Here is a 20,889-nt window from a genome sequence, read left to right as displayed (position 1 = left end):
CGCACCCGGGCTTCCCCAGCCAGGCCGTCACAAGGGCCCCCTCCCTCCCCCCAGGCCCCGCCCCGTCTTCGCTCCTGTTTACCTGCGCCCTGGGCGTGGGGGCGCCCCAGCTGGGCCTCCGGACCCGGGGGGGGGGAGCCCCAGGGCGGGGCAGGGGGGCTCCCAGGGGCCCCAAGGCCCGTCCCCGTCGCCAAGCCAGCGGGCCCAAGGGTGCGCCGGGCCCAGCCCTCGCCCTCCGTCCCCGCCCCCATCCTCGCGGTCCCCGGGACTCCCGCCCGGCACTCGGGGGGCCCACCTGAGCGCGGGCGGCTCCGGGACCCGCTCCGCCGCGATGCGCCCGGCCGCGTCCCGCACACCGCGCACGCCCCGCAGTTCCCAGCTGAGCCCCGAGTGTCGGGCCGCTGGCGGCTCCTCCGAGGGGCGGGGCGGCCGGGAGCCCCGCCCCCGCAGGTGAGGCCGACCCCGCCCACCGCCCGGCTCCACTGGAGCCCCTCGGCCCCGGCCCTGAGGCAGTAGCAGAATCAGCGCCGACGAGCCCGTGGCCTCTCGGGCCCGGGGAATCCGAGGACGATTCCAGCGCGCTGGAGTCTGGAAAGCCGGCTTTCAGCGCAGCTGGAATCTTGGAAACTTTGGATCCCAGACCGACGGCTTTCTTTCAGTGCCTGCCGCCCGGCCTTTCCTTTGGCTGTGCCCCCTGCTTGGACCTCTCTTCCCACAGATCCCATCCGTTAGTCTGGGAGCTTCTCAAAGGCCGCTTCCTCCGAGAGGCCTTCCCTGACTGCCCCTCCCAAATTACACCGTCTCACCAAAACACTACCGCATTCCCCTGCTTGATCTTGTTCACAAAACTTTTCAGGGCCTAAAATTATTATATGTAACGTGGTCATATTATGATGTTTCATCACATTATTGGCGAGGTAATTGTAAATGGCTAAAAACTGGGCTCTGGGTTTGAAGTTGATTCCAGCACTTACTGGCTGTGAAGGCCTTGGGCAAGTAACGTAACTTCTCTGTGTGTCAATTTTCTGAATCTGTAAAATGGGGAAGGTCAAAGGCTGCGAGGATTGAATGAGTTAGCGTATGGATAGGGCTCTGTATTGTCAGCACTGTATCTTGAGCAGTAGAACAGAGCCTGGTGCAAAGTACGTGCTCAATAAGTATTTGTTGAATGGTTGACTGAATGAATCAAGTCTTAGAAATGTAAATTGGCCAAAGCTGGGCGCACAGGATTCTCACATCATAGAATTTGGTTCAACGCGAGGCTTTTCCAAACTCCTGCAGTACCTGGGTCGCTGCACTACAGGATGTGTCCAGCAGAGGGCGCTGCTGGCCCGTGGTCCAGACCCCAGACTACAGCGCAGATCCGCACCTTTCCTCAGAGCCACGGCCAACCTGCTCTCTGCTACCTTGTTCGCTGAGCCCCAGTGCAGATGTTCCCTCCTCCAGGAAGCCCTCTCCGACCCCCAAGGCTGGATGAGACATTCCTCCCCGGCTCTGGCAGCCTCCTGGGCTCCCATGACTCAGCCCTGCCACTCTGGGTCGTCGCTGTCTTGAGGACAGGTCTGTCTCCAACACTGGAATGCAAGTCCCAGGAGGGGACGGTCTCAGGCACCATTGTGTCCCCAGGGCTACCCAGCACAGGCTGAACACAGAGCGAATTGTTGGGCGAAGAGCTGTTGGTTGAATAATGGGAAATAAAACTCAAACTCACGCTCTAACTTCCCCAGGTATTTCTAGGGAACAGGGTAGAAGGCGGCAGACAAACCCTTCCCTCCTCCCCGCACTGGGTTGGTCTCAGGGTGCTGAACATCATTTCTGGATCTGCCACGAGCTTACGAAGAGGCAGTGCAGGGCCTGGAGCCGGGTGCAGGTCCCAGCTCCATCATTTGCGGGCTGTGTGACCCCTGAGCCGGGAACGAACTTCTCTGGGCCTCAGGTTCCAGGTTCCAGGTAACTTACTTTGTGAGGCTCTTGTAGGGATTAGTGAATAATCCCTGTAAAAGGTTTAGAACAGAGTAGCACGTGGTAAACACTGTGTGTATGGGGGGTGGGGGTGGCCATTGGAGCCAGGCCGATCTGAGTTCAAATTCTGATCTTGCCATTTCCTTTCCATATAACCTGGGGCTAGCAATGTTTCTGAGCACCTATTTTTCAAGTCTATAAAACCTGAATGATCACGCTCCCCACATAGCATAGTGCTGAGGATTAAATGGGATCAAGGCTGAAAGACAGTGTTGACTAAGGTGACCGTTTCTTTCGGCCGGTCCTGTGTCAAGCACTTTTGCGCAACACCAATGAGGGCTGGGGGTTCTGAGTTCTTACCCAGGGTGGGCCCTATGCCACGTCTTGTAAATTAACTCTGTGAATGTACACCAACCGGATAGGGTAGGTGCCATGATTATCTCCATTCCACAGGTGAAGGAGATGAGGCACAGAGAGCCAAGTGACTTGTCCACGATCACACAGCCAAGGATTAGCAGAGCCCCTGAAGCCATACAGCCACCCCCTGAGGTAGGCATTATTTCTAGCCCCATCTAAAGATGAGGAAGCTGAGGCTCAGAGGAAGATCTGTTGCCCAAGACCACCACCAAGAAGGCACTCAACAAAACCCCCATCCTATCACTGAAGGCCTCAGTTTGCCATGTCAGGAAAATGCGTAGATGAGTTGGGGGATTTTTCTCTTCACCTCCTGGCCACAGTTTTTATTTTTTTTATTATTTTTTTAAGATTTTATTTTTAAGTAATCTCTACACCCAATGTGGAGCTCAGACTTACAGCCCTGAGATCAAAAGTTGCACGCTCTACTGACTGAGACTCTATTGAGCTGGGTGCCCTTTATGGCCATAGTTTTTAAAAAGCTCACCACTTTTTTTTGTTTTAAAGATTTTATTTATTTATTTGAGAGAGAGAGAGAGAGCACATGAGAGGGGGGAGGGTCAGAGGGAGAAGCAGACTCCCCGCTGAGCAGGGAGCCCGACGCGGGACCCGATCCTGGGACTCCAGGATCATGACCTGAGCCGAAGGCAGTCACTTAACTAGCTGAGCCACCCACGTGCCCTCACCACTTTCTTTTTAATATAAAAAGTTAAGCACTGTTGGGGCACCTGGGTGGCTCAGTCAGTCGTTAAGCGTTTGCCTTCGGCTCAGGTCATGATCCCAGGGTCCTGGGATAGAGCCCTGCATCGGGCTCCCCGCTCGGCCGGGAGCCTGCTTCTCCCTCTCCCACTCCCCCTGCTTGTGTTCCCTCTCTCGCTGTGTCTCTGTCAAATAAATAAATGAAATCTTAAAAAAAAAAAAGAAGAAGAAGTTAAGCACTGTCAGAAATGATATTCACAGAGAACAAGAGACTATAGACTGAAAAGTAGGTCTTTGTCTTCCCTTGATCCCGAGACGCCCTTCCCAGAAGCAAACATGATTACTGGTTTCTAATATCCATCCAGAAATATTTCATGGATATGAATTGTGTGTGTATGTATGAGCGTGAGTGCCCATTTCAGAAAAACACAAATAAAAAGAGCCTTACCTGTGGAGGTAGGCTGAATGATGGCCTTGACGTTGGGTGCAGTCATGTGACTTGCTTTGGCCAATGGCAGAGCGACGGTCCTGCTGGGTCTGAGCTTGGACCTCCAGGGGCTGAGAGTGTTTCCTTTTGTGATTGACGCAGGCATGAGAAAGGCTTCCCTTGTGTGGCTGCCCCTCTTCGGCCCACACCCCACAATGTTCAAAGAGAAACTGAGGCATAATACACATTTTAAGAGTTTATTTGAGCAAAAATCAATTTGAATCGGGCAGCATCTAACCTAGCAGATGGAAAGGAGCTCCGAGGAGCAGTTTGAAATGAAAGACCTTTTAGGCAGAAGGGAGCAAGAACAAGGAATTTATGCCAAAGAGTGGGTTGATTATTGCAAGGTTACTTTTTCCTTTAGGGACTGGCAGGGGTCTATCAGGCAGATGACCTCACTCGTGCTGATCAGGTGATCCCTGACTGAGTGGTTTAAGATTCCATTTCTGGGAAAGCTGAAACCGTCTTAAGTCCTAGTTTGGTGACATGGGGCTTAGCATACGTGACTCCGTTTGGGGCCCCAGTGTCTTGTTTTTAACAGTATGGGGCAGAGCTTCCCAGCTGAGCCCAGTCCCTATCAGCCAACTCTCAGCCAACCCCACAACTGTTTTAAAGCCACTGCATATTGGGGTAGTGTGTTTCACGGCATTTTTGTGGCAAAAGGTATATATTTTTTCCCACAGCATACTTTGGTGCTATGGTCTGAAGGTATGTGTTCCCTTCAAATTCATATGTTGAAATCCTAACCCCTAAAGGTGATGGTATTAGTGTGTGGGTCCTTTAGGAGGTGATTAGGTCATAAGGATGGAGCCCTCATGAATGGGATTAGTGCTCTTAGATAAGAGACTCTGGGCACCTGGGTGGCTCACTCTGTTAAGCGTTCAACTTTTGGTTTCAGCTCAGGTCATGATCTCAGGGTCCTGAGATTGAGCCCTGAGTCAGGCTCCCCGCTCATTGGGGGGGGGGGGTGTCATCTACTTTGGATTCTCTCCCTTCCCTCTCTCTCAGTCTCAAGTAAAAATAAATAAATCTTAAAAAAAAAAAAAAAAGGAGGCTCCACAGAGCTCCCTGGTCCCTCCTCCCATGTGAGGGTGCAAGAAGTCTGTGTTCTGGAAGAGAACCTTCACCTGACCAGGCTGGCACCCTGATCTTGGACTTCCAGCCTCCAGAACTATGAGCAAAAACCTTCTGTTGTTTATAAGCCATCCAGTCTGTATTAGAGTAGTCCGAATAGACTACGACACTTGGCGATTGTTCTAAAGCAGTACCTATAGATTAGCTTTATTCCTAAAAAATTTTTTTTATTTGTTTGTTTATTTATTTAGAGTGTGAACAGGGGGAGGGGCAGAGAGAAAGGGAGAGAGAATCTCAGGAGACTTAGCGCTGAGTGCAGAGCCCTACGCGGGGCTCCATCCCACGACCCTGAGATCATGACCTGAGCCGAAATCAAGAGTTGGTTGCTCACTGGGGAGGGTATGTGTTGTAATGAGCACTGGGTATTACATAGGACTGATGAATCACAGACCTGTACCCCTGAAACCAATAATACATTATATGTTAATTGAATTTAAACTTTAAAAATAGTTGGACGCTTAACCAACTGAGCCACCCAGGTGCCCTAGCTTTATTCTTTTTAATAGCTGCATATTATTTCATTAGGTGATGTCTCATCTTTTATCCATGAATAGAAATATATATATTTTTAGGAATCTCTATACCCAACATGGGGCTTGAAATCATGATCCCAAGATCAAGAATTGCATGCTCTACTGACTGAGCCAGCCAGGTGCCCCAATAAAAAAATTTTGTTAAAGCCATTCATAAGACAAAGAAGAAATCATAACAGAAATCAGAAAATATTTAGAAATGACCAAAAATCAAACTATGTAACAAAACCTGCTAAAGAACAATTTATTGCTGCATGTGACAGCATGAACTAATCTCGACAGAATGTTGAGCAAAAGAAATCCAACAAAAGAGAAGATATCCTGTACAATTGTATTTATATGAAGTTCAATAACAGGCAATGCTCAACTATGGTGTTAAAAGCCAGGATAGTGTTTCCACTGGAGAAGAGAGGGGAATGAGAGAGCTTTTTGGAGTGCTTGGTCTTGGTGGTGGTTACTCAGTTGTACAACTTCTACGTAGAAGTTCATTGATCTTAAGATTAGCGCACTTTGTGGCATACAAGTTATACCTCATTAAAGAGGTAAATTTAAGAGACTAATTTTTTTTTTTTAGAGAGAAAGAAAGAAAGAAAGAGTGCAGAGTGGACTGGGGAGGGGCAGAGGGAGAGGGAGAGAATCTTAAGCAGGCTCCACACCCAGCGCAGAGCCCAATGTGGGGCTCGATCTCACAACCCTGAGATCATGAGCTGAGCCAAAACCAAGAATCTGATGCTTAACTGACTGAGCTACCTAGGTGCCCCCAAGAGACTAAAATGTTAAGAAATGTGACCATCCACACATTCCAAATATAACATTTTCAAAATAAAGGATAAATTTGAAATAATTGAATGCAAAAACTAACATTGAAACCAAAAACTAACATTAAGAGATTAAGATGCAGCTAAAGCAACACCTAGAGGAAAATGTATAGCTATGTTGAGAAAGATCGATATGGAGGGCCTGGAGTGGGGCTGGAGGGGAGTCATGAAAGACCATCTTATTTGCCTGTCTTCCCACCACCACGGCCACCACTGGGGGCCTGACATCCAGTTAATTACAGGGCTGCAATGGGCTTGCTCTCGGGGAAAAAGAAGGAGTGGACAGGTCCTTAACTCTCTGGCTCTCTGGTTCTCCAGTTCTGGGGCTGGCTTTGATTTATAACTTGTCTTCCCTGAACCAGTTGGTACCATGGGCTGCCAGGATTGGGAGAGGAATTTTGGGGTTGGGGGAGGAGAGCATTCTGGGGTGATGGGCCATGGGGGTGGAGCGCTGCCTCCCAGAGTCTCTCCTGGAGGGGGCAGCCTCATCCCTAGGGGAGGGTCAGGGACAGGGGAGGCGGTGGATAAAAGGGAGGGTTTGGGAGCAGGGTTGCTCTATAACACACCAGGGCTTGGGGGTGAAAGGAAAAGAGTACAGACTCTGAAATTCTAGAATACTGGTTGTCGCCTTGGGCAACTCCTTGCCTTTTTGAGCCTCAGCATCCATCTTCTGTAAAATGGGGCTTCAGCATGAAGAGGTGGGATCAGGGAGGGATAAGGAATACAAACTCAGGGACTAACTATGTGGTTCCATCTGATTCTGTTATTTCCCAGCTGGGTGACTTTGGGCAAGTGACTTGATCTCTCTGGGCTTCACTTTTCTGATGTGTAAAATTTGCAGTACCCACCTCATAGGACTGCCGGGGAACTAAACTGTTAAATACACATAAAGTGGGGTGCCTGGGTGGCTCAGATGGTTAAGCGTCTGCCTTCGGCTCAGGTCATGATCCCAGCGTCCTGGGATCGAGTCCCGCATCGGGCTCCCTGCTCCTTGGGAGCCTGCTTCTCCCTCTGCCTCTCTCTCTGTCTCTCATGAATAAATAAATAAAATCTTTAAAAAAACAACAACAACAACAACACATAAAGTGCTTGGGCCCTGAAGCCAGGCGGCCGAGGAGATGAAGGGCGCGTAGGGAAGTAGGTACAAATTATCAGGGCCTGAAGACCCACCTGGAAAGGGACTCTGGGATGACAGTATGACTTTGCTGAGAGGCCTGTAAATTGTCTTCACCAAAGCCTGAACCCCCTCTTGGCAGCCCTGTGCCAGTTTGATTCCCAGCTCATCCCTCCCCCACTGCGTGACCTTAGGCAAGTCATTTTACCTTTCTGAGCTTTATTGTTGGCAGTGTTCAATGAGTTAATATATGTAAAGCACTTAGCATCGTACTTGACATATGGGAGTGCTCCATAATACTTAACAATTAGGGTGGGGACTGTGGAGTGGCCCCTCAACATCCATGCTAACCTCTTTCTGGCATGTCCAATTGTCCAAAGGGAGCATGGTTCTGGGGGGCGAGAGATGTTCCTGGTGGCCTAGCCCAGAGCGTGCCACCTTTCAATGATTTTGGAAGCACCTAATATCTGGTAGTAAGGCCCTTTTGCATAAGCTGGGTAGAGTGGTTTCCAATTGACTGATAAGGCTACTATTATTTCCTTAGTCAACAAATACTCATTTATCCTGAGGGCACTGGGGAGCCATGGCAGGTTCTAGCAGGAGTGGTCAGAGGTAGGGAGTAGGTAGGAGGGGACAGACTGAGGCAGACCAGGGAGGAGGCTAGGGCAGAAGGGAATGTGGAGGAGCTCTTGAGCTAGGGTAGGAGGAGGGATGGACAGGTCTTGGAGACTGATGGCTTTGGAGGGTTGGGGGTTGGGATGAAGATACACCATGGGGGTCTTGGCTCCCCCCCCAGGCCAACTGTTTCTATGAGACTCAAAGATAAAGGAGTAGAGCTCATGATGCAAGGTCCTGCTGGAGTGTTTGGGCCCCTCAGCCCAAGTCACATGACTGGAATATTGCTGCAAAGGATTCTGGGAAACTGAGTTTCTCACCTTTTTGGCTTCTGTAAAGGAGGCTGTCATAGGGTGGGAAACCCCCAAACACAGAAAGTGCTTCCTATGCTCTATGGCCAAAAGGAATGTCAAATGTCCCCATGAGTGGTTACGAGGGCTCCAGGGGAGTGGGCTGGGCTGGATCCTGTCTCTCCCCTGCTCACAGCCCTCAGGGGCTCCCATCCATTTGCAGTGGGATGGAAACTCCTTCATGGTCCCTAGGGTCCTACAGGTCAGCTCCTATCCCTCATCTTCTTCCTCCCACTCTCCACTCTGCCCCATCTGCTCCAGCCTTCCAGCTTCTTCCCTGTCTCTCAGATTTGCCAAGCCACTCCCACCTCAGGGCTTTGCACCTGCTATTTCCCTTCCAGATCCTCACATGGCTGGCTCTCACCTCTCCCTCAGGTCTCCACTCAGATTTCACTTCCCCTGAGAAGCCTGACCCGCCCTCCCCTGCTGTGCCACCACTCTGACCCCTTACCCTCTTGGATTTTCTGTCAAAGCCCTGTCGACCCCACCACGACAGCATATATTTACGTGTTTGTGCTCACTACCATGTCACCTCCATGAGGCCAACGGTTTTGTTTTTTGCTGTGTCCCCCATAAGTGCTTAATAAAGAATTGTTGGGGTGCCTGGGTGGCTCAATCAGTTAAGTCTCTGCCCTTGGCTCAGGTCATGATTCCCCGGTCCTGGGATGGAGCCCTGAGTCGGGTTCCCTGCCCAGTGAGAAGCCTGCTTCTCCCTCTCCTCCCCCTGCCCCTCCCCCTGCTTGTGCTCTCTCGCTCTCTCGCAAATAAATAAATAAAATCTTTTATAAAAAAATAAAGAAATGTTGGGGCGCCTGGGTGGCTCAGTTGGTTAAGCGACTGCCTTTGGCTCAGGTCATGATCTCAGGATCCTGGGATGGAGCCCCGCATTGGGCTCCCTGCTCGGTGGGAAGCTTGCTTCTCTTTTTCCCACTCCCCCTGCTTGTGTTCCCTCTCTCGCTGTCTCTCTCTCTCTCAAATAAATAAATTTAAAAAAAAAATCTTAAAAAAAAATAAAAACATGTTGAAATGATACATGCCTCTCTCTTCCAGTCCCATTCCTTTTAGTTCTCTGAGCCTCAGTTTCCCTAGCCACAAAGGAGAACTTTGCCACTCTGACCTTGGTGGGAAGGGACAGTGGGTGGAGAGATCAGGGGCTGGGCCCCAAGGAGAAATTTTCTAAGCACCTCTTCCCCACCAGGAATCCGGGGAAAGGCAGGGAGGGCCCCCTTTCCCTAGATCAGACCCCTCCTGCCTGGGAAGAAATGGGGAAATGGGGGAGACCCGGGAGGAGGGAGGAACCCCGGAGGGAAAAGGCCTGTCTCCTCTTGGTTGTAATCCTGGGCGCTCCCCGGGCTCCTCCTGCTGCCTGGCCTCGCCCGGCTTGCGCTGCAATCTCGGCGCCTCCCAGGCAGAGGAAACGGCTTCGTCTAGCCGTCGCCGCGCGCACGGAGTGCCCTCCTCAGCCCTTGAGGTCCCGGTCCCCGTGGAGAGCTCCTGCTGCGCCGGGATCTGGGGGTGCGCGAGTCGGGCGGGCGCTCTGCCCTGATCGGAGCGGCCGCCCAGCCCCCTTCCCCTGCGGGCGGCCTCCCGGGACGCCGGCTGCCCTTGTAAGGAGGCGAAGCCGGAGACACCCGACACGCCTGGTTATAATTAACCCGGACACGTGGCCACCCCGCCCCCCAACACCTGTCCCTGCCTCCGCCCACCCCCCACCCCCCAGCCCCAGCACCTCGGGTCTAGGTCTTCGAAAAGGCGACAGCGAAGCGCCCTCTAAAAATAAGCTCCCTTCCAGGATGAGTCCCTCCCCGTCCCCTCCGCCGGGGAAATCTCCCAGCGTCTGCCCGGGGCGGCCTGGAGTGGGGAGGGCGCCGGCCGCCTCCAGCGCCGGCCTTGGGTTTGAATCTTCTCGGCTCCCGCGACCCTCCGTTTCCCTCCCACTCACTCCCAAGCAGGAAAGTGCGTCCAAGCGCGGGCTTCTGGGGTCAGGCTGTTCTGCGCTCAGTCCTGGGCTTTGGCCAAGCGCTCCCCACAGTTGGGTGACGAGGGGCGAGTCTCTGGGATGCCAGAGACTTGGCCCTCTTGGGACTATTGCCAAGGTTTCCCCAGGGGCGGGGCTCAGGACCCGATGTTTATCCAGGTCAAGGCTACTGGGGGCTGAGGAGAGGCCTGGCCACCCGAGGGGCCGGTGGCCTAGTGGCGTGGCTTCTACGTGCCTGGGACGTCCCCTGCCAGGGTCTCGTGTCCTGGGCGGGGCGCCAGCTGTCCCTGCCAGCCCGACTCAGCACTCGGTGGGGGAATCAGCTGGACGGGGGAGGGAGGCTGGGCTCAGCCCCTGGGGCAGCCCATACAAGGCCATGGGGTTGGGCGCGAGGCATGCCTGGGTTCAGGGTGGGCACGGTGCCCAGGCAGCGAGGTGAGAGGCTCAGCTGCCCTCCAGCTCCCTTCCCTGGGGGCAGCCCCTCCCAGCCAGTAACACAGCCCGGCCCCCCTATATAAGGCCGGGGCTACGGGCCCTTCCTTTGGGTCAGTGTCGCCTCCGGGATAGAGACAGCCCCTTTCCGCACAGCCCAGCCAGGTACTGCTGGGGTGGGGGTCAGGGTGGGGTCCAGACTGGGGGCCCCCATGGTGCCCGCAGCGCATCCGGTCTCGGGAGTCTGCCCCATATCCTCCTGCACGCAGGGGGGTCAGTGTGTGGGAAGGTTGGCCCCGCGTCTGGGAGTCCCCACCACCTGTGAGACCCCCCTCCCGCCACCTCGCACAGGGTCTGTGCAACAGCCTCATGGGGAGGGATCTTGGAGACAAAAGGAGCCTTGGCAGCTGCCAAGGGGCTACAGGCTGGGTCCGTGTTCATGATGGTTTGTCCCCAGCCCTGGGCGCCCAGAGCCGTGGGTGGTGTCTGTCTGTCCTCTGTCTGTGGGGTCATTGCATTTGCGGGGTCATTGCATGTGCAATTCTGTGGGTCCCCGGTTGTGTCCCACACAACGGTGTGACCTTGTGTCTGACTTTCTGTGGCACCTGCTTGGGTGCCTGTGTCCTGCGTGCGTCCCTGGGCTTGGAGGCATGTGTGTGACTATCCATGGTGTGATCTGGGGGGTTATTGGTGATGTGTGTGTGTGTGGGTGCCTCTGGGGCTCCCCCACCTTGCCTCAGCCCCCTCTGCTAAAAGTGTCCCTTGCAGGGTGGGGGTGGGGCACCCTGAAGGGGGGTTTCTGGGCTGGAAGCCCTTGAACCCCCGAAGCCTGGATGCGTGTCCTCCTGGCCACCCTGGCCCACCTGTCTCCAGCCTGCTGACTTGCTGCAAATGGAGCCCCAGGAATGTGGGGGGTGTGGGGGGGCAGCAGCTGGGGAGGGGAGGAGGAGTCGGCCAGACTCTATAAATAATCCCCAACCCTGGATAGTAGCTCCAACGATCTTTCATGAATCCCATCGCCCCTGGCCTGATGCTTCAGCCTTCAGCTCACCCTGGTCCCAATTTCCTTCCCACCATTCTACCTGCTTCCTGTTCCTGGAGCGGCCAGTGAGCTCCCGCCCCTACCACCACCACCACCACCACCACTGAAGCGTCCCTCTTCCTTCCTGGGTCTTATGAGTAAAAGTAATAATAGCCTCCAGATAGCAGGCCCCCACTCCGCGTGAGGCCGTGTGCCCAGCCGGCCACGCGCCTCAGCCAGAAGAATCCTCTTGGCAAACCCCTGGGCCAGGCTCAGTTTCCAGGTGACAGAGGCTCAGAGAGGCTGAGCACCTGGCTTGGGGCCACAGAGCAGGGAAATGGCACAGGCGGGACTGGAACTCAGCTCTGATGACTGGCTGGGCTTTTCTTCTCAACTGAGCCCTGCCAGAGAGTTGTCAGCAAACAGAGGACAGCCACCCAGGCTTCCCTTCTGCCCTGCTCCTCATCCCTTGACTGAGCACCCAAGAACCTTCGTGGAGAGAATGTCCCTTCTCTGCTCAGATACTCGTTCTCAGCAATACCCTCCACCTTCTCCCCTGCTCCTCACACAGCCCTTTAAAATAATAGCAACGGTAATTACAATAATAGCTAAGCAAAATAATGCTTATTGTGTGCCAGGACTATTCCAAGTGCCTAACGTGCAGGAACTCCTTTAAGCTCCCTGAGATGAGGGCTATTATGACCCTCATTGTACACATGAGTAATCTGAGGCACAGAGAGGTTAAGCCAGGTGCCCAGGGTCACACAGCTATTGTACAGATGGAGCTGGAATTTAAACCCAGGCCGATTCCAGAACCTACACTCTTTTTTTTTTTTTTTTTTTTAAGATTTTTAGTTATCATAGAGAGGGAACACAAGCAGGGGGAGTGGGAGAGGGAGAAGCAGGCTTCCCGCGGAGCAGGGAGCCCGATGCAGGGCTCGATCCCAGGACCCTGGGATCATGACCTGAGCTGAAGGCAGACGCTTAATGACTGAGCCACCCAGGCGCCCAGAACCTACACTCTTATCCATGCCAATATTACTGCCCTGTTCCAAAGGCTCCCCCCTTCATCTTCCAGCTGGAGAAACAGTCCCTAGCAAGGTTACTAGTCTGGGGTCACCTGTCAGGGTGTGGCAGAGCTGGGATCTTAACCAGAGTCCTGATGGCCTCCCGTCAAGACACAGGGTCTCAGAGACCGGACCCTTCTTGTTCCAAGTCACACAGCACATGAGTCAGGCCTGTCTGACCCCAAAGCCTTGCTCTGTTCCCTTGCTGGCCTCTGCTGGATGTGAGATAATCTGCCCCACCCCCACTCCCTGCCCAGCAGGCCCCGCACACCACCACCATGCCATTCGGTAACACCCACAACAAGTTCAAGCTGAACTACAAGCCTGAGGAGGAGTACCCTGACCTCAGCAAGCACAACAACCACATGGCCAAGGTGCTGACCCTTGAGCTCTACAAGAAGCTTCGGGACAAGGAGACTCCATCTGGCTTCACCCTGGACGATGTCATCCAGACAGGTGTGGACAACCCAGGTAAGCCTCCTTGGTGGAGCATGGACAGGGTCTCGGGGCAGGGGGGGGCTCTGGAAGCTGCCTGCCACGCCTCGATCCCACCTCTCCGGGCCTCAGTTTTCCCATCTGGAAGATGGGGGCCATACCCAAGGGACTGTTGTGAGAAAAAAATGAGGCTACATGTGTGAAGGGCTTGGGACAGGGCCCGGCGCGTGGCAAACCACTCACAAATGCACACAAGTAAAATGTGGGGAAATCGTTCCATCACCCCGGGGCCTCAGGTTCCACATCTGAAAAATGGGCACCCATGTGGTGAAAACAAAGGAGGCAGCGCACACACAGCGCTTGGGGCAGCCTCTGGGACAAAGTGTGCACTCGGGGTCTGGCGGGGGATGTTCTTTCTCCAAGGACACCAGAGCCCCGAGAGCGGATCCTAGCCTCCAACTCATTGTGTGATTGAGGAGGGGCCCCCCTCACTCTGGGCCTCTGGTTCCCCATTTGGGAATACGAAGGTCTTTCAAGTCTCTTATTATCTGTGGGAGCCGATAGTCTAATACGTTTCTGAAAACTTTTTGGTGAAGGAAGAGTCTGTGATTTGGGGATTCTGAAGTGGTAATATTTTTAGTACCTTGTAGCTGGCCTCCTGAGACTCCTTCTCCTTTGCCCTGCCCCCAGCACCTTTCCCTCAGCCCAGATGCCATCTCGATCTCTCCCAGCCTTCCCTCTCCATCCCCACCAACCCCCAGCCTCTGCAGTTCTGACCCAGAGGTCTTGAATGACCCCTGCCCACGCACACACATACACACACACACGTGTGTGCATGCGCACATATAATCTACACTGGACCCAGGAGCCCGGGCCTTCCCTGCTGGGGACAAGCACCTCTGACCTCACCCCGAACCCCCAGGTCACCCCTTCATCATGACCGTGGGCTGTGTGGCTGGTGATGAGGAGTCCTACCAGGTGTTCAAGGATCTCTTTGACCCCATCATCCAGGACCGGCACGGGGGTTACAAACCCACCGACAAGCACAAGACGGACCTCAACCATGAGAACCTCAAGGTCAGCTGCCCCCAGGCCAGGGGAGGGACAGGGGAGAGAGGGAGGGCGGAGGTGGGAAGGAGCATTCAGAGAGACACAGAGACAGAGGGAAAGGCACAGAGAGGCACAGAAGACAGGGAGACCGAGGACAGAGCGGGGAGTCAGATGGGAGGAGGGACAGGGAGGGAGATGAAACAGGAAGCGGGGACAAAGATGGGGAAAGAGATATATGGACGAAAAAAAAGAGAGACAGATGAGTGGCTGGGAGAAAGATGGAGGGAGAGACAGAGAAGGAAGAGGCAGAGCCAGGGTGGCGGTGGGAAGAAGCCAGTGGACAAAGAGGAACCAAAGGAAGTGGCAGAGAGTCAGAACCGGAAGCATGCCCAGCCCTGACTCCCCACTCCTGCCCTCCAGGGTGGAGACGACCTGGACCCCAACTATGTGCTCAGCAGCCGCGTCCGCACGGGCCGCAGCATCAAGGGCTACACACTGCCCCCCCACTGTTCCCGGGGTGAGCGCCGGGCAGTGGAGAAACTCTCCGTGGAAGGTGAGAATGCCCACCCTTGGGGCCACGCAGCTCTGGCTCAGCTCCTTCATGGAAAGAGCTCAGTAAATAAAGCAAGGGTGCTTGGTGCCCGGTGGGAGTCAGGGGGCGCTGCCAAGGCACCCTGAGCAGATCCTTGCAGACCCTCAACTGTACCAGTGTCCTGACCTCCATCCATCCATCCATCCATCCATCCATCCATCCATCCATCCAGTTAGCCACCCAGCCGGCCAGGCAGCCAGCCAGGCAGCAAACATTGACTATTGTTATGGTCCTGAGTAGGGAGCTGGGGCTCCCATGATGAATAAGATGGACAAGGTCACTGCTCTCACAGAGCTGTCAGCCTGGTGGGGAGATAAGAGGAAACACAGAAACCAACAAAAGAATGATTAATTCCAACATGCCATGTAGCCAAGAAATAAGGGTGCATCACGGCATGACTGGGGGGAGCTCTCTTAGAAAGGAGGGGTTGAGACCCAGTTGACAAGAAGGAGCCTGAAGAATTCCAGGCAGGTGGAGTGGCAAGTGCAAAGGGCCTGAGGTGGGAAAGTGTGTTGGAGGAACAGCAAGGAGACCAGTGTGGCTGGAGCTGAGTGGACCAGGGGAGGAGATGTGGTCAGAGGAATATGGGTGGCCAGGTTGTGCAGAGCCCTGTGGGCTGTCCGGAGGGCTCTGGCTTTGACTCTGAGGGAGATGGAAGCCTTGGGAAGATGGTGAGCAGAGTAAGTCCACAGGACTTACATGGAGTTCTCTGGCCATTGAGTGGGAGTGAACAGACTGTGGGCAGAAGTAGGAACAGAGGGACCGTAAGGGGGCAACCACAGTGGTCCAGGCTCCAGGGTGAAGGATAGGCAGTGGGATGTAGAGAAAAAGCGGGTATGTTTGGGAGGTAGACTCATCAAGGCTCCCAAGCACGTTGTTCTAGTAAATGTTTAACAACCAGCTCTCAAAAAAAAAAAGCCCCAATTTGCAGCAACTTCCAGTTTCCATGGTGTAAATTCTCCTACCATGACTATTTTTAAGCTATGAACATGATGTCATAGAGAGATGGGAAAAGATGCACAGTAACACATCATTACATAGTATTCCCATCATCAGATAGAGATGAAAAAGCTTCAAGAACATAGATAATAAAGATGTAGTAAAATAATTAGGAAGTGATCATTTTGAATATTTACTACCTGTGGGGTTTTTTTTACTTCATTTTTTTATTTTTTTATTTTTTTTAGTGAGAGAGTGAGGAAGGGCAGAGGGAGAGAGAGAATCTTAAGCAGGGTCCACACCCAGCGCAGAGCCTGACGTGGGGCCCAGTCTCACAACCCTGAGCTGAAACTAAGAGTCAGATGCTTAAGTGACAGAGCCACCCAGGTGCCCCTTATTGCCTGTGTTTTAAATATCATTTATTTAATTGGAAGTTTACATAAATTATTATTATTATTTTTTGACTAGGCTCCACACCCAACATGGGGCTTAAACTCATGACCCTGACATCAAGAGTCACATGTTCTACTGACTGAGGCAGCCAGGGGCCCCTAGATAAATTATTTTTTTTTAAGGTTTTATTTATTTATTTATTTATTTATTATTTATTTATTTATTTATTTATTTATTTATTTATTTATCTGAGACACAGAGATAGAAAGAGAGAGAAAGAGAGAGAGAGAGAGAGCATGAACAGGGAGAGAGGCAGAGGGAGAGGGAGAAGCAGGCTCCCCGCTGAGCCAGGAGCCCAATGTGGGGCTCGATCCCAGGACCCCGGAATCCTGACCTGAGCTGAAGGCAGACGCTTAACCATCTGAGCCACCCAGGTGCCCCAAGGTTTTATTTATTTATTTGAGACAGAGAATGAGATAAAGAGAGAGCATGAGAGGGGGAGGGTCAGAGGGAGAAGCAGACTCCCCGCCGAGCAGGGAGCCCGATGCGGGACTCGATCCCGGGACTCCAGGATTATGACCTGAGTCAAAGGCAGTCGCTTAACCAACTGAGCCACCCAGGAGCCCTAGATAAATTATTTTTAACAATATAATACAGTATAACACAGTGCCTTCGGCTCAGGTCGTGATCCCAGGGTCCTGGGATCGAGCCCCGCATCGGGCTCCCTGCTCCACGGGAAGCCTGCTTCTCCCTCTCCCACTCCCCCTGCTTGTGCTCCCTCTCTCGCGGTGTCTCTCTCCGTCAAATAAATAAATAAAATCTTAAAAAAACAAACAACCATATAATACAGTATACATATAACATTATATAGTACACTATATTAAAATGTATAACATGCATAGACATACATACATATTATAGATATTATGCACATATACAAATATATACATGATATACATTTATTCTCTCTATGAATATATACAAATCCTATATATGCTATTTTATAATAATTTTTACTGATGGCTCCCCAAATTCCTAACATGTTGGCTGTCTGTCTTGTTGGCCCGCCGGAGGGGCTCCAGCACACTGTGGCTCACAGGGGGCTGGGGCGTGAAGGTCCCGGAACGGGAGAGTCGGTGCCTCCTGGCTGCGCACATGGCCTGGCTGTTCAGACAGGGGAGGAGCCTGCTTTGGGGAGAGGGCGCGAATTTGGGTTTCGCCCTAGTGTTCAGGCACCATTAGCACACCCACAGGACCAAGCCCCAGGCTCTTTAGGGGCGGCAGTTTGGGGGTCCCCAGGACGCCGCGCCCAGGGTGCGGTGGGGCAGGCTGCTGACTGCTCCCTTGCGTGACCCCTCAGCCCTCAACAGCCTGACCGGCGAGTTCAAGGGGAAGTACTACCCTCTGAAGAGCATGACGGAACAGGAACAGCAGCAGCTCATCGACGATCACTTCCTGTTCGACAAGCCCGTGTCCCCGCTGCTGCTGGCCTCAGGCATGGCCCGCGACTGGCCCGACGCCCGGGGCATCTGGTGAGGTCCCCTCCCCCAGCCCCTCCCAGTCCCCCTTCCCCCCGCCTTCCATTACCCTCCCCATCCCTCTACCAAAGCCAACACCATAAAAACGATGTTTCCGGGTGCCCCTGAAAAATGACCTTGCCTTCCGCCCCCCGTGTGACCTTGGGCACATTGTTTAACGTTTCTCTGCCCTGGTTTCCCCATCTGTAAAAGGGAGAGCACAGTAATTGAGAACGGTGCCTGGGATATAGTAAGTGCCCGACATCTTGGCTATTAGTTTTATCTTTTATCGTTGCTAGTTAGGTTTCTATGAACCTTTGAATCCCCGATCGTGATAGTCAAGGATTTTCAAAGGTTTTGGAAATAGGTTTCAGACGATTTGGAGAGCGTGAGTTCTAAGATACACAGATGGGATGAATCTAAGGTTCCAAGATTTTGAGTGTTTTTAGGTTCTCGGATGCCACTAATTCCAGGTTCTGTGATTCCGTGGTCTCAGACATTTCCAGATCGGAAATGTTTTGTGGTTCTAAGACTCTGTTTCTGAGACGTCACAAGGTGAAGGCAAGGTTGGTCCTGAGACCAGATGTAGGACTTCCAAGATTGATCAAGTCTGATTCCCAGCTACTGTTCTTCAAAGATTCTGAGAGTCTAAGGGTCTGTCATTTAATGCTGTTCAAAGACTGAAGACCCTAAAAACCCTTGATCTTAAGATTGGCGATTTCTCAGATCCTGTGACGTGAGGGTCTACGGGGGTAAAGCTTCTGCGATTTTGAGGAGCTCGTGCCATCACCTCGAACTCCTCAGGCCCGCTGCCCCCTAGCGGTGGGTGTGTTGTCGAGGGGCCGGGAAAGGGGTTGCCACGCGGAGCCGATGATGCCTTGGCCTCTTCCTGCGCCCCACTCTAGGCACAATGACAACAAGAGCTTCCTGGTGTGGGTGAACGAGGAGGACCACCTCCGAGTCATCTCCATGGAGAAGGGGGGCAACATGAAGGAGGTTTTCCGCCGCTTCTGCGTGGGGCTGCAGAAGGTGGGTAGCCTGCCCCTCGCGGCGGACCTGGGACTCCCCGTGCACGCCGCACCCGCTTTCCAAGGCCCCGCCCCGCGGGGAACCCGGCTCCACCCTCTGCCCAAGCCCCGCCCCCAAGAGCCCGCCTCCCAAGCGTCCTCCAGCCCAGCCCCCGCAGCGTCAGGCTCCTCCTGGGTGCTCCGGCCCCTCCCTTCAGAAGCTCAGCCCGCGCGCGGTTTTCCAACCCCGCCGTCTCGGAATCCCCCCCCCCCCAATCCACGTCCTCACACCGTCTTCCTCCCAACCCCGTCCCGGTTGCGGGTGCATTTGGGGGCGCCCGCTGGCGCTGACCCCAGGTCCTGTCCCCTTACCTCAGATTGAGGAGCTCTTCAAGAAAGCCGGCCACCCCTTCATGTGGAACGAGCACCTGGGCTACGTGCTCACCTGCCCGTCCAACCTGGGCACCGGGCTGCGTGGAGGCGTGCATGTCAAGCTGGCGCACCTGAGCAAGCACCCCAAGTTCGAGGAGATCCTCACCCGCCTGCGCCTGCAGAAGCGGGGCACAGGTGCATCTCCGCATCCGCGCACCGCGGCGTCGGGGGCGGGCCCTTTGCGGAAGGGGAGGTGGAGCCTCCACGCGAGCTCTGGGGTGGACAAGGGCTACCCCGCTGTGAGCCTCAGTTTCTTCCTCTGCAAATGGGCGTCAGCACGCTTTATCTCACAGGAATCGATAGGATGTCATGGCTATCTGATATACATTGTGTATGTCCCCTGCCCCCTAGGGACCTCGGCTTCCCATCTGTAAAGGAGAGGATGGTCAGGGTTCAACCCCAGGCAGCCTGGCTCCGGGGCTCACTCTTCCCCACTATGCTCTATTTTCACGTTGGATGGTTGAAGGGTGAGGTATCTAAATTAGCCGGAGACGTGAGCCCGTGAATAGACATTTAGGAGACTCTGAATGCACGTAACCTGTTACGCAGTAGGCAACCAGTTCGTGCGGCCGTCTCCGTTGGCACGGGGGCAGCATCCTGGGCCCCGCTCCTGAACCTCTGCTCCCTCCTTATGCTCCTGCTCCTTCAGGTGGTGTGGACACAGCTGCTGTGGGCTCCGTGTTCGACGTATCCAACGCCGATCGGCTGGGCTCGTCCGAAGTAGAGCAGGTGCAGCTGGTGGTGGACGGTGTGAAGCTCATGGTGGAGATGGAGAAGAAGCTGGAAAAGGGCCAGTCCATCGACGACATGATCCCCGCCCAGAAATAGGCGTCCAGCCCGCTCGCCGCCGACTGCTGGAGCCCCAGCTAAAGGGAGGACTCGGCCCGTCAGGAGCCCACCCCTTGCCTCCCCCCACCCCCACCCCCAGCTCCACCTGTAACGGGTTCGGCCACCTGGGGGCTCTATCCACCCATCTCGGAATTCGATTTCCAACCAGAGTTCCAACAAATGCGCTTCAGCCTCTGAGTTCTGGCCAATGAAGAACCTCCTCACACCTTCCTCTCCTTTTCCCAGAGCTCTGCCCACCACCAGGAGCTCTGGCTAATGGAGAGCGCTCCAACACGTCCGGAGCTCCTGCTTTTTCTACACCCAAAGCAACAAATAAAAGCAACGGCGGCCCTAACTTTTGTGCGATAGTTACTGAGCAAGAGGACGAGGGACGTTTGCAATGGCCGCTGTGCGATCTCGGAGGGGCTTGCCCTCGCTAGTCATGTTTTAGCTCATCTCTAAAATGAGGCCAAGTTAGTGAACAGTCTAATCCAAAACTGATAAGGTTCTATGAGGAATCTGAGACCCAGAGATGTGTGGCCCCTTCCCAACCTCAGCTCCCAATCACTCATACTCAGATCTCAAACACAGGGTCCACACGGGGGAGAAACATAAGCCAAACAAAATGTCTGAGACTTGAATTTGGCCCGCGGGCCTCCAGTTTGAGACCTACCGTGCATCTCATCACATATACCTCATTTTATTTGTCACTGACCTCCTTCTGTGTGATCTCCCTTCACCCCTCTATAGCTCTTACCACTCCCTTAAACTTCCCTTTCTTTGTTCAAGAACTTGCCATAGCTCTCCACATTTCCTAGAATGCGCTCCTATTATTTGCAATTCAAGATCAAACTGAAATGCGCACCATTCGCTGAAGGCTCATCTTTCTGGTTCCTTCCCCATTATTCCTCTATACACTCTTGCTCCTTACACCCTGCTACTCCCACCTTAACGTCTTTGCCCATGCTCTTTCCTCCTCCAGACTGGGGCTTGGCTCATAGCATCCCCATGAAGTCTTGAGGGACCCGCCTTTTGGAGAACTTGGTCCCAGGATGGAGGTGGTGAGGGGCGG

General features: G+C 53.7%; 1 protein-coding gene across 2 annotated transcripts; it reads left to right on the top strand.

Annotated features, from left to right (window-relative positions):
- The first annotated feature begins 10,544 nt into the window (after nucleotides 1-10,544).
- CKM (creatine kinase, M-type) lies at nucleotides 10,545-20,172 on the top strand. 2 transcript variants are annotated; one of them, XM_045891736.2, is made up of 8 exons: nucleotides 10,545-10,701; nucleotides 12,885-13,095; nucleotides 13,982-14,136; nucleotides 14,530-14,662; nucleotides 17,394-17,565; nucleotides 18,456-18,579; nucleotides 18,935-19,124; nucleotides 19,639-20,172. In XM_045891736.2, the coding sequence occupies exons 2-8, from the start codon at nucleotides 12,903-12,905 to the stop codon at nucleotides 19,815-19,817; spliced, it is 1,146 nt and encodes a 381-aa protein (XP_045747692.1). In that variant the 5' UTR covers nucleotides 10,545-10,701; nucleotides 12,885-12,902; the 3' UTR covers nucleotides 19,818-20,172. The 2 variants fall into 2 exon arrangements, with proteins under 2 accessions (XP_045747692.1, XP_045747693.1); XM_045891737.1 differs by having other exon boundaries at nucleotides 10,598-10,701; nucleotides 12,882-13,095.
- Nucleotides 20,173-20,889: the final 717 nt, after the last annotated feature.

This window comes from Mirounga angustirostris, unplaced genomic scaffold (genome assembly GCF_029215605.1).
Source record: "Mirounga angustirostris isolate CCGP_5_RB_7025 unplaced genomic scaffold, mMirAng1.0.hap1 SCAF_16, whole genome shotgun sequence".
Lineage (NCBI taxonomy): Eukaryota > Metazoa > Chordata > Mammalia > Carnivora > Phocidae > Mirounga > Mirounga angustirostris.
Note: the sequence above shows the minus strand (reverse complement) of the source record. Positions and strands in the feature narration are given on the sequence as shown.

What these genes read in the sequence shown, in the direction of transcription:
- CKM (XM_045891736.2), top strand. Translation starts at nt 12,903, where the DNA reads ATGCCATTCGGTAACACCCACAACAAGTTCAAGCTGAACTACAAGCCT. An exon ending in GGAGAAACTCTCCGTGGAAG is followed by an intron (nt 14,663 to 17,393) that starts GTGAGAATGCCC and finishes GTGACCCCTCAG; the next exon opens with CCCTCAACAGCCTGACCGGC. An exon ending in TCTGCGTGGGGCTGCAGAAG is followed by an intron (nt 18,580 to 18,934) that starts GTGGGTAGCCTG and finishes CCCTTACCTCAG; the next exon opens with ATTGAGGAGCTCTTCAAGAA.